The 11,720-nt window shown below is 52.1% G+C and overlaps 4 protein-coding genes across 4 annotated transcripts; 3 read left to right on the forward strand and 1 right to left on the reverse strand.

Moving 5' to 3' along the window:
- Positions 1-140: 140 nt before the first annotated feature.
- On the forward strand, positions 141-1,970 carry PV08_01671 (uncharacterized protein; the record flags this gene model as incomplete). The annotated part of the gene is made up of 1 exon (XM_016376032.1): positions 141-1,970. The coding sequence occupies one exon, from the start codon at positions 141-143 to the stop codon at positions 1,968-1,970; it is 1,830 nt and encodes a 609-aa protein (XP_016241308.1).
- Positions 1,971-3,330: 1,360 nt separating this feature from the next.
- On the forward strand, positions 3,331-5,181 carry PV08_01672 (uncharacterized protein; the record flags this gene model as incomplete). The annotated part of the gene is made up of 3 exons (XM_016376033.1): positions 3,331-3,494; positions 3,560-4,011; positions 4,049-5,181. The coding sequence occupies 3 exons, from the start codon at positions 3,331-3,333 to the stop codon at positions 5,179-5,181; spliced, it is 1,749 nt and encodes a 582-aa protein (XP_016241309.1).
- A 651-nt stretch (positions 5,182-5,832) lies between these two features.
- Positions 5,833-7,069, forward strand: PV08_01673 (uncharacterized protein; the record flags this gene model as incomplete). Its single annotated transcript, XM_016376034.1, has 2 exons — positions 5,833-6,328; positions 6,867-7,069. The coding sequence occupies 2 exons, from the start codon at positions 5,833-5,835 to the stop codon at positions 7,067-7,069; spliced, it is 699 nt and encodes a 232-aa protein (XP_016241310.1).
- Positions 7,070-10,139: 3,070 nt separating this feature from the next.
- PV08_01674 (uncharacterized protein) lies at positions 10,140-11,684 on the reverse strand (the record flags this gene model as incomplete). Its single annotated transcript, XM_016376035.1, has 1 exon — positions 10,140-11,684. The coding sequence occupies one exon, from the start codon at positions 11,682-11,684 to the stop codon at positions 10,140-10,142; it is 1,545 nt and encodes a 514-aa protein (XP_016241311.1).
- Between the last annotated feature and the right edge of the window lie 36 nt (positions 11,685-11,720).

The following is an 11,720-nucleotide window of genomic DNA, read 5'->3' on the forward strand; positions in this document are numbered from 1 at the left end:
GTCTTACTTGCAGCTATTTCTAGTTCATTCCCCAATCCGCTAGGAACGACTATTTAGGAGCATTACCACCGACAAACAACAAACATAGCGCGGACCTTCTTATGTTCTTTGCATCCTGGCTGGCACTGTGGCACAGCATTATGCCTCACTCAGATCCTTTGCCCGTCAATCCAGACCTTGATGTGAATCAAGGTCCAGGAGGCGAACACAGTCCCGTTAAGGACAATCACAATTCCCAAACGGTCTCAGTCGGGGAGGAGCGACCTTCTGCGAAGTCTATGCTCCCTGGCGTTGTCCGTGTCGAGGCTGTCGCGTCTCAACTCACCACTACGAATCGATGGATTCTATTCACCTACGTGTTCCTGTTCGGCTTCTCCTATGGCTTAGACGCTCTTGTTCGCACTACCTATGTAACTTATGCGACTGTGTCCTTTGGGAGTCACTCTCTTCTGGCAACTGTCAACGTTATCAAAGGAGTCGTCGGGGCGGCGATTCAACCCTCGGTTGCCAAACTCGCCGACGCCTTCGGGCGTTTCGAGATCTTCACTCTTGGAGTCACTCTGTACACACTCGGAGCGATAGTGGAGGCAGCCGCTACCAGTATTACTAGTCTTGCTGCTGGGACAATCTTGAGCCAGCTAGGGTACAGCATCTTTGTGCTGACCATCGACATTATTACCGCCGACTTCACCTCAATGAAAACAAGACTGTTCTTCGCCTATATACCTAATTTGCCTTTCATTGTGAATACCTGGATCAGTGGGAACGTCACCTCATCTGTTATGAAAGTGACTACCTGGAAATGGGGCATCGGAATGTTTGCAATCATTATACCTGCTTGCGCCTCACCGTTAATATTACTATTGTTTCTCCTCGGACGAAAAGCCAAAACCTCTTCTGCTGTCGACCAAAGTCAATATCCATCATTTCGAACCATTGGGAGGCTAGCTTGGGAGCTAGACTGGATTGGGATACTGCTGTTAACCAGCTCTCTAGCCCTCATACTGATACCATTGACGCTTGCAGGAGGCGAGAGTCGCAAATGGACTCATGCGGGTATCATAGCTCCCATTGTCCTTGGAGTCCTTATCATGCCTTGCTTCATTCTCTGGGAGCGGAAGGTCTCCTCTCCACTTCTTCCGAGCTACCTTGTCTCTGATCCACTGGTTTGGGGATGTATTTTGATTAACATATTCTATTCCTTTGGATTTATGTGCCATGCAAGCTACCTATTCACGCTGTTGATGGTGTCATACAACTTCACACTTGAAGGCGCTACAAGAGTCTCATCAGTTTCAACTTTCTCCAATGTTTTGACAGCATTCATTGTCTCAATGGTGGTTGTTAAGGCTAGACGTCTAAAGGGATTTATCGTTGGAGGTATCGCTCTCTCCTTCGTTGGATTCGGCTTAACGTATCATTATCGCGGCGGCACGAGTTCTCAATCTGGGTTGATTGGCGCTGAAGTTGTCCTTGGGATTGGTGCGGGACTCTTCGCTTGGTCAGCTCTTGTACTAGGACAGACTGCAGCCAGACATCAACATATCGGAGTGCTAATTGCCATTCTGTTCACCTGCAATAGTATTGGAACGGCGCTTGGCAATTGTATTTCCGGTGCTATCTGGACACAAACTCTCTACGAAGAACTGGCTCACAACCTCGCTCCCTTTGGTAATGCGACATTGGCACCACTGATATACGCTGCTCCTCTGTACGTGGTGCCAGAATATCCTGTGGGCACACCGATTCGAGGCGCAATCATCGAGTCCTATCGACACATTCAACGCCTCCTAACCATCACCTGCCTCTGCATCTACACTCCCATGCTTATTGTGGCACTTTTCCTCCGAGATCCGCGTCTATCTGATCAACAGACTCAACCAGAAGCCGAGTTTGAAGCCAGAGAGAAAACCAGCAGGGAGAGTGATCGACCGCGAAGAACGACGTGGTTATCGTGGCGGCGACATTAGCACAGCTCGGCGGAAATTACGTCGGAGCCTGGCTAGAGAAAATCGCTGGACAGCCGAGTTACGAAGCACTTGTCAAGGAGGCCCTTAAAGCTCCTATTCTGCAGCCCCTTCCGCCTGGGTTCACCTCTTGCTTCTAAGCCCTAACGTACTGACGCAACCCTTGCTATTACTGGTTTACCTGCTTCAGTCACTCTTTTCTCCTCTTCAGGAATCACTCTTTTTGCAACAGAACAGTGTCTCTGTGAGAACGCTCATTGGGATAACTGACTCACCGCGCCAACCTAGGCAGATATTTCTCAATCAAGCCATGGCCGCTTGACGGAAAAGGAGGTGAGGACAGGAAAAGCTTCAATCGGAAGGAAAAATGTCCGTCTGTTTAACAGAAAAGGAGGTGACGACGCGGCACCACGGCTTTGATCTTTTTCTCTTCCCGCTCTGCTATGCTAATATGTTCATGATACACAATGCACTTGCTTCCCTTGCTCTGAGACATACGCGTTAGACGAGCTAGGTCTAACCAATGATGGAGTGCAGGAGATCCGCAACAACATCAAAAACGAGCGGGCGCGAAACCAGTAAAACTCGGGACACTGTACGCCACCGTGGACTCTCGAGGCGCCACGAGATCTACATCCCCCAATTTTCGGACTTGCTTGCCCGGATAGTGCGCAGTACGTACAGAGTCCGAGGTCCGAGCTAGTTTCGTGGAATTCATGGCCGCTGGTTCTTTCTTACGAGAACAGAAGACTACCACGGTGAGATTGAAAATTAAGATAGAAGACGAAGTCATCTTACGTGAAAGCGAACACTATTGTAAATACCTTAGTGAAGATGACTTCGGCGAGAACAGAGAGTCTCGAGACTAGAAAAAACTAGTTAACTGCGGTTGTGGTCACGGTCCGAGGAAGCGTCCTCGTAGTAGGATGGTCGTCCGCTAGTTTCAGAGCGTTCAACCGATGTCCGAGGACGTCACAGCCTCGAGCCGAGACTCAGTCTGCTCTCCTGTATGAGCAGCTGCATAAGATGAACAGGTGGCGAAGGTTAGGCATTGGAGAAGTGTAGGGTGACCAGGTGGAGGTACTGTAGTACTCTCAGAAGACGGCTTCATGGATAGCCGAAATACCTCAACGCCCTCCCACAGGAAGAATTGCAACCCTGATCCACTTGTCTGATTATCATTACTCTAGCCATCTAATCTGTGATAAGATTAGCCAGTTCTGCCGGTGATGCGGACTCGGTCCAGCAGGACTCCGGCTTCAAGGGGTGTCACGTATTTATGTCCGTCGTCGCCCAACCTCCCTGGAGATCTTTTTCAACCCCTCCACCCTCTCTTAGTAGTACGTTCTACCAGTCGAGTACCATGGTCATGGAAGATGAGGTTGTACAGGCCTCGGAACCGCAGGCTGATTCCATGGTAGCTTTTGACAAATCTCGTGGACTTCAGAAAAATGATGCTAGTATATCCGGACCACCGAGCAATTTAGCGGAAACACCGACATGGCAGAAGATCGTGTTATGGATCGGGTGTGTCTCTATCACCTATTGTTTCCAGATTCGGTCTGTAATTGCTGATATTCATGCGTGGACAGCATCAGTCTCACATCCTACGCCAATGGGCTTGATAACTTCACCATGTCCGTGTACCTAAATACAGCGGCCTCAGAATTCAAGGGCATCGTCCAGTACTCTACATTGACCGTGGTGCAAAGCATGATCCTGGCGGCAGGCAAACCGATTTTTGCCAAAGTTGCCGATGTTATTGGTCGAGCGGCGACGCTGGCATTCTCGGTGACCATCTTCACGGTCGGTACCATCACCATCTCGTCGTCGCAGAACATCAGCGGTCTGGCAGTGGGAATGGTTTTCTTTTCCCTAGGCAACACCGGGGTCACTTTCGTCCTGCAGCTCGTGGTGGCGGATCTAACGTCCCCTCGCTGGCGGTGCACCATCTCTAACGTGCTGTCCATTCACTTTATCATTAATTTTGGCGTCGCGTCCAAGATCACCAACGCGCTGGTGCCGCAGAATTGGCGGTGGGGGGGTAGGTATGTTCACCATCATCAACCCCTGCGTGACAGGACCTATCGTTGCCGTCCTGGGATGGCAGCAGTACCAGTCGGTCCGTCGAGGCGCCATCCGCAAGTACCCTTACGAGGGGTTGGGATTCTGGAGCTCCGCTTGGTCGTTTGTCGTCGACATTGACCTTCTCGGATTGATGTGCTTTGCCGGCGGTTTCCTCCTTCTCCTCATCCCCTTGACCATCGCCGACAAGGCACCCGATGGCTACAAGAGCGGCTATATCATCGCCATGTTTGTCCTGGGCGGGGTCTTGCTCCTGATATGGCCGCTTATCGAACTCCGGATGCCGCGCCCATTGGTGCGACTGCGTACCTTCTTCACCAATTTGGATATTATTGTCCCTGCAGCCATCCTCTTCGTCGACCAGTTTTCCGTGTCGATGACCATGACGCCAGCATTCCAGTGGATCGAAATCACCCACGGTTGGAGCACAGGCGATGCGACCTACTTCCTCTACACCCAGTCGGTGTGCCTAGTCGTCTTCAGTGTCCTGGCCGGCTCACTTGCCACGTACACCGGGCACTATAAGCGGGTATGTAACGCCGGCGCCTGCATTCGCATAATGGGCCTGGGTCTGATGTTGAAATACCGCACATCCCACGCTACCACATTCCAAGTGGTGATACCCCAGGTTCTCATGGGCCTCGGCGGCGGGCTCATGACTGCCAACATGGCTGTAGTCGCTCAGGCTGCAGTACCCCACGATGAGCTCTCCATCGTGACTGGATTCGTGCTGCTGATTCTCGAGCTTGGCTCTGCTATCGGCAGCGCAGTTGTCGGGGCCGTGCAACAGACGCTCCGCGCCAGCCTGCACCACTATCTAGATCCTGTCACCGGTGGCAACGCCACCGTGGTCAATCTCATCTACGCCGAGGGTAGTCGCGCCGTCGCCGATTTCCCGTTGGGCGACCCAATCCGTGACGCGACTGTCGACGCGTGGGCCGATAATATGCACAAGATGATCATCGGCGCAATTACCCTGGCCGCGGTGAACCTCGTCACCTGTCTGATTCTACCCGACCATGTATTGAAGGACAAACAACAGAATAACGTGGAAAGCCGAAGTGTCGGAATTCTGCCTCCACGAGCGGTTCTACATGAGTCAAACCGACGCACATACAGCGAAGGTTGACTTCGTGTGGGAGGTAGGGTTTGTTCTACCGTGAGTGGCCGAAGAATATGCGAGGATTTCTGAGTCTACATCCAGCTACTGTTAGATTGCTGTGACACCGGTGCAGTTCGAGGGCCAGGCCTCTCTTTCCCACTTCCCAGGTGGGCAAAGTCAGGCTTTCCATTGTGTAGAACTAGGCAAGCGAGACCGAGGAAACCTTCAACTTGCTAGGCTGAACCAGCTAATCTGCTTCACACTGGGAGGCACAGTACAGTATTGTGTCTAAATGTTCTATCTTTATCTTCTACATAAGATATGAAATCTTCGCTTAACCCAGATTGTTGATTGGCGGTTGTTGATTAGAGTGGGGGGTAGGTTGCGCTCTACTAAGCTCTGTGGATGTCGCAGGATGACCATCGTCGTCGTGCGTTGGCTTGAGCACGAGCATTCTTCGGTTTTTTTTTTGTCAAAATTAGCCAACAAAGATGTCTCACCTCTAACTTCAACCGTCCAAGTGCAGGCATCACTGTTGACAACGTTGGCTGGCTGGCCGATATCGCAGATGTCTCTTAAGCCGAATCGAAGTAGATATATATCTATATACTGGCAGATACACACCGAGTTAGAATCACTACAGCAACTACAGAGCAGCCACGACCACAAGCTTTAGCAATGGCGTCTACTAGGACCGACTCGACCCCTCCCACGGCCAATCCGCTTCAAGGCGTTCCCTCTCATGTCGTCGACCTGCTCACTCGGCTTCACGACGAGTCTCTACGGCAGGAGAATGCCCTGACGCGCGACGATTTTAAAAAAGCCACTATGGAAGAGGTCATGCGCGATAAATTCATCGCACTGGACCGGGATAAGGCCGAATTCGTCTACCAGCTATGCCGTGCCACCGGAGCCGAGACCATCGTCGAAGCCGGCACCTCGTTCGGGGTCAGCACCATCTACCTTGCCCTCGCGGCGTCAGCCAATGCCTCGCGAACAGGCCGCCGTGCACGCGTCATAGCCACCGAGTACGAGCCCACGAAGGCTGCCCGGGCGAGAGAATACTGGGCCGAGTGCGGCAGGACTGTTACAGACGCAATCGACCTGCGGGAGGGCGACTTACGCGAGACGCTGAAGACGGATCTGGAGAATGTCGACCTATTGCTTCTCGACAGTAAGTATTTTTATTTCTCGTAACCGTGTCTCGGTGCTTTTCCCTTGCACTCGCTCTTTTCAACCAAGGGTTCTTGTTATGCAACGCTCAGTTCTAGGCAATGTCGGGGGGCTAAATGGGATGTATTGACGAGTCTGACCTCCCTCTCTCGAAGGGAGATCTCTATCTATTATATAGACAAAAGGAGCGTTGCAAGGGAGGGCTTTCTCGCCGTCGCACAGCACGCCGCGTGGAGCCATCGGCCGTCCTCGGGCGACGTTCTATCGGGCGACGTTCTAGACGGGGAGAAAGCCTCCTTGTGAAGTCCGAGAATATAGTCATATATGACTAAAAACAGTGAATTGATGGTGTTGCAAAAGTTGCAAGGAACGTGAGGGCGTCGGCGTTCCGCCGAAGGCGCTAAGGCGCTAGGCGAGAGTATTTGGCTTGTAAAGACGGTCACTGACAGCGCCCGCAACTCAGCCTAGTCCAACAGTTCTTTCTCCCTTCCTACGTTTAATTAGAGTATCCAAGACAAGGCTAAGCTCTATATCTCTAGTCTGGACTCCTGTGGCCCTTCCAACGTTGAAAATCGTGGAACCTAAGATGCGGTACGGGGCCGTAGTCATCACGGACAACACAATTGGTGCTGCGCGGGGTTATAAGGACATGCTGGAGTATCTGCGAAACCCGGAGAGTTGCTACATCAACATGACCCTTCCCTTCAGCAAGGGCTTGGAGATGAGCGTATATTTGCCTTGAAACTGAGACATGGTACGATGGCTCCGAAGCTCTGCGGCTATCCATCGGAGTCAACGACCTTCGTGATATATAGTGTTGAACAGGTTGACTTGCGGATATTCCGCCAACCACCTCTTTAGGGCCCCTATATTTGGCACGGCTTGCAACTCCGGCTGACGCAGTCGCCCCGATGCTCCTTGTTGCTTCCGTAACTTTTACTAACCCCCTCTTCAACTCACTTAGATTCACTATATTTGGCTACAACATGGACTTCACTATGATGGATCAGCTCTCGTCGACGCCTAGATAACTTCTCTTCGACCCCTATGTGGCGGAGAGGAATCCTGCAATAGGGAGTAAAATTTGCGCTCTTTAGCCGTATAAATTCTAGCGGACCCGAAATCATACAGTATGTGATTCAGGCAAGAATGGTTGAGCTTGTCAGAAATTGTAAGGAATACTGTTGCTTCCAAACTCAATTGAAAGTGATGAAGTGAGTACTTGATATGTCTCTAGGCACCTTGTCGTGAGCAGACCCGTCACGATTGGATGCCACCACAGGGTTCGCTTCCCCCATTGTCGGCCTCGGTCGTGGTGAATCGGTCATCACATAGAGTCCTGATTCTGGTATTCCACTACTTGTGTCTGTCCGCGAGAACGTTTAGCATTCACCCATATTGCGAGGCAAGCTCCACAGTTTGGACAGAAGTGCCGGACGTCCTTTGTTCCATTCGTGAGATATGGGAGTGGAGTGAGTAATATCGTTGAGATGAACAAGAGTCGAGCTGACCGTCTGGGCAGGGAGATCAGGTCGTGATGTATTTCAGCTTGGAGGACCGGTTGCCACTTACCTGGTCCGACGACCGGGGATATGTTCGATTCTTGTCGTTCCTTGGAATCCACAGCAGAGACACCGCACGGGTGCAGGAACATCTCGCAGCTGGTCCAGGGGTACGAGTCGGAGTGGCATTGACGCGCCTTGCGGGACATATGGTTGCGTGAACCTTTGGGTTGGCTCGGCACCATATTCAGGTGGCGGATACTCAACTTGCCGACCTAGAAACATAACATGTTAGGGCGTGCTCTAACAGGACCAAGGGAGTCGAAAAACTAGCCGTCCAAAACACCAGATCCGCTCTCTCCTGCGCTCGTCGCTGAGCGTTCAGTCTCGTATTTTTGGATCATTTGCAATTAGTCGAAGATGGGGAACAAAGGTTTTACGCTGTAGCGAAGTGCGTGAAATCGATGAGAGTTTGCAGAGGAACCCATTGAAACATATAGCAAGCCCTTTTGGACGACCCGAGGTCTTGAGAGAAAGAGGCTGTGCAAGTCAATCAGCACAGGCAAGGCATATGTGGCAGGGGGAGCGAGGGTAGGTGACACAAACTCACTTTGCGTATCTTTCTGGTTTGGCCACCTCGCGAAATGACCCGAATCCGGTAACTTCGTGGGTCTTGGTCGTAGTCGGGGCGGCACCCTCATTGGATAATGCGCACAGACCTTGCTCGGACCACGACTTCAGGGAAGACATGAAGTTACTTATGCGTGAGGAGACAGTCCCACGACATATCTCTTGTTGACCACGTCTGCGGAAAAGGTTTCTCTTAGCTAACAGTCTTCTTCGGCCTTTATGGAGACACAAGAGCACCTCCCAAGAGCCTCCAGTCTGACGGGCCTACATATATAGATAGTGTTTGAGTGAAACCGCTTTTGAGGTGCTGGAAAACATGTACGAGTCAGTATTACTCTCTCATCAACTCCTCATGATGCACTCTAGCTCCATCGTCGCTGTAGCGAAACTAGTGGTGTATATACCATTGATTGTCCCTTCTTTTTCGTTTGTTCTCGCCACTGGTTCAGTCGGGCCTCAGTGTTAGGAATGCCTCAAGAAACAGACAGAGTGATAACACAATAGAGGGTGGAAGTAATCCTATCTAGAGGGTGCGCCCCAAAACAAGACTCTAAGCATAAGGAAGAGAAGTTACTCGTGCGGGTAGCTTGCGTGAAAAGTGCGAAGCTCAGGGGTTCGCTAAGCTATATCGGTGTGAGGGTCTTCTTGGCCTGCATTCTCAGTGAGTGTTACTCCCTGAGCGTCTTCTAGAACATCTATCCTGAGTTGCGCTTATGAAATAAAGCGTTATGTATAATGGAGGCGTTGCGGCGACGGGCGACGGAGGTGAGAAAGATAACAGGTTGATGGGTAGAGACTTTGGGGGCGAGGGTTGTTATACAAAAATAGGTAGACATCAAAAGCAGCGGTGCGCCCAGCCCGTGACCATGCCCGAAGGGCCAGGACCGTCTACTCTAGCCTGTAGGTATGTAAACCGAAGGCGGATGTCCTGGCAACAACTTTACTGTATGTAGAAGTAGAAAGAGTGTGAAGGGGCTTTCCTGGAATGAATCCTCAACCAGGTTATACAGCTCCGTTACTGTAGATACAGTATTGTAACGAGAAGCGAACACCCGGGGTGCCGCGGCCCTTCATTGGGCCCTCCTGAGGCCTCCTTTACCCGGGCGGGCCCGCGGCTGACGTTCCACCCGGCCGGGAGCGTGGGGTGGTCCGACTCCCGCTTTGCCCCAGATACGGCTTCGAACTACTGTAGACTCAGGGCGGTGAACTCGAACGGACCTCTCTCTCCGCGCGTTCCCCCAACGTCTCCGTTTCGCTCACAACCTCGCGAGCTCCTCTATTCATTTCTTCAATCCATGTGTAGAACGGAGCGACAGTCAGGAAACCCAGATGCAGCTGCGCCAAACCGGCCGGGGCCCACTATTATTTACCTCCAATACCTTTGGTCTTGTCGACGGACGTTGTGTTCCCTGCCCCAGATCTCCCGACGATGGCCTCGCACTGCTGCTCCTCCGTGTCACTGGTACCCCAGTAGTCCACGTAGTCAAATGTTTGACTCAACGGTGCTTGTACTTGTACATGACAAAGTAGATCATGGTATTGATTCTTAATGAATGCTATCGAGGCTCTGTTGATAGACTCCTGCTCCGCTTGAACTGATGCGAAATCGGATAATGCCCTGAGCTTCCATCAGAGAACTGGTGACCCCGATCCTCCCTCTGATGTCTGGTCCGTGGTTGATCACGAGTTGTTCAAAGAGTGTGCCATCATAGGTGGCAGCCGATAGTACCTCTTTCCGTACAAAACCCAATAGGCCCCGGCGTACAAGAACATCACAACCAAGACAGGCGACAGGTAGTTCATTCCCGAGGCCGTGACCGGCAGATAATAAGGGAAGCAGTAAAACACCGTTGAAACGGTCGACCATGCTACCACGACAACGTTGGAAAAGAGCCCGAGGCGTGGGAACCAGAAAGATCCGTGTGCGAATTTCGACCGACCGTGATACAGGAGTAAGATGACTGAGGTGGAGTAGGTGATATTTTGTAGGACGATTCCACCGCTGACGAACGAATTAAACGCCAGAGGAGATCCCATGTAAAGGCAGCCGAGGATCGACGTCCAGATGCAAGACCATAGATGGGCCCACAGCGGAGTTCTGAACGGAGGTTTCGCGACACTTCCGAGATGGCGTGAAAAGGGGAAACCGTGGTCACGGCTGAAGGCCCAGGCCAGGCGGGATTGCCAGGTATGGATGCCAGCAACACCCACAACGTTGCAACAGACCAGTAAAGACTCAATGCCAAGAGCACCGTTGGTGTTGCCGTTCAGGGCCTGGTAGAAGACCTGGAGACTCGGGGGAACAAATGTGGCTACCAGACCGTCCACGTCGTTGACCGCGTACCAGATGGCGATTGCGAACGGGAAGCCCGTCAACAGGCCAAGGCCGACGGTCCAAAGGAGCACCTTTGGAATGTTCTTCGCTGGATTGGGGATCTCGTCGGCCATGTGCGTGCACGAGTCCAGACAGGAAAAGCACCAGTGAATGGCACTGATGCCGATCATCCAAGCGATCCCGTCGTTCCAGCCGGATTCGTTCCTGATTTCCGTAAACACAAACGCCGCGGACTGCTTCCTGGATACGGCGAGGATGGAGATGAACATGATGATGAACGTCGTGACCGGAAGAACGAGGCAGACCTTCCCGAGGTACGGCAGCAGGCGTTCAAACAAGTTGAGGCAGAATATCCCCCACGTGGTGATTTGGTAGCCGACGAAACCCATCCACGTCTTGTACTCAAAGTCTGGATTCTTGAGGCTGGTCATGCCCAAAATCATCAGTGGGATCGTGAGGCTGCCTGAGGCTCCCGTGAAGACAGCACCACCCCACGAAAGTATGCCCGTCAAATACGACAGAGGACGTCGAATCCTGGGCGGCGCAAGCTGGGCGACCCAGAAGTACTGGCCACCAGAGTGTGGCATGGCGGATGCGAGTTCTCCGAGACTTATGGCAACACAAAATCCCACAAAGCCCATCAACAGTGTTCCCCATACGTAGAGAGGAGCGCCGCCCGAATAGGCGCCGCTGGCTAGGCCGATGATGAGCGAAATAGCGGTGTTGGTGATGCTGTAGGCAATGCCGAGAAGTGAAAACAACGAGAATGGCTGCTCTATAATTGGTATCGACTGGCTTTCCTCAGCGGCGAAGGCGTCGGTCGACGAGGTCGCATTTTTCTCGCCTGCTCCAGCGGTGAATGTCTCTTGGTTTGGAGTCTTGTCTGACATGGTGGTGGTAGAAGTATGAAGGTGAGCTGACTAGCC

Source organism: Exophiala spinifera (genome assembly GCF_000836115.1).
Source record: "Exophiala spinifera strain CBS 89968 unplaced genomic scaffold supercont1.1, whole genome shotgun sequence".
NCBI lineage: Eukaryota > Fungi > Ascomycota > Eurotiomycetes > Chaetothyriales > Herpotrichiellaceae > Exophiala > Exophiala spinifera.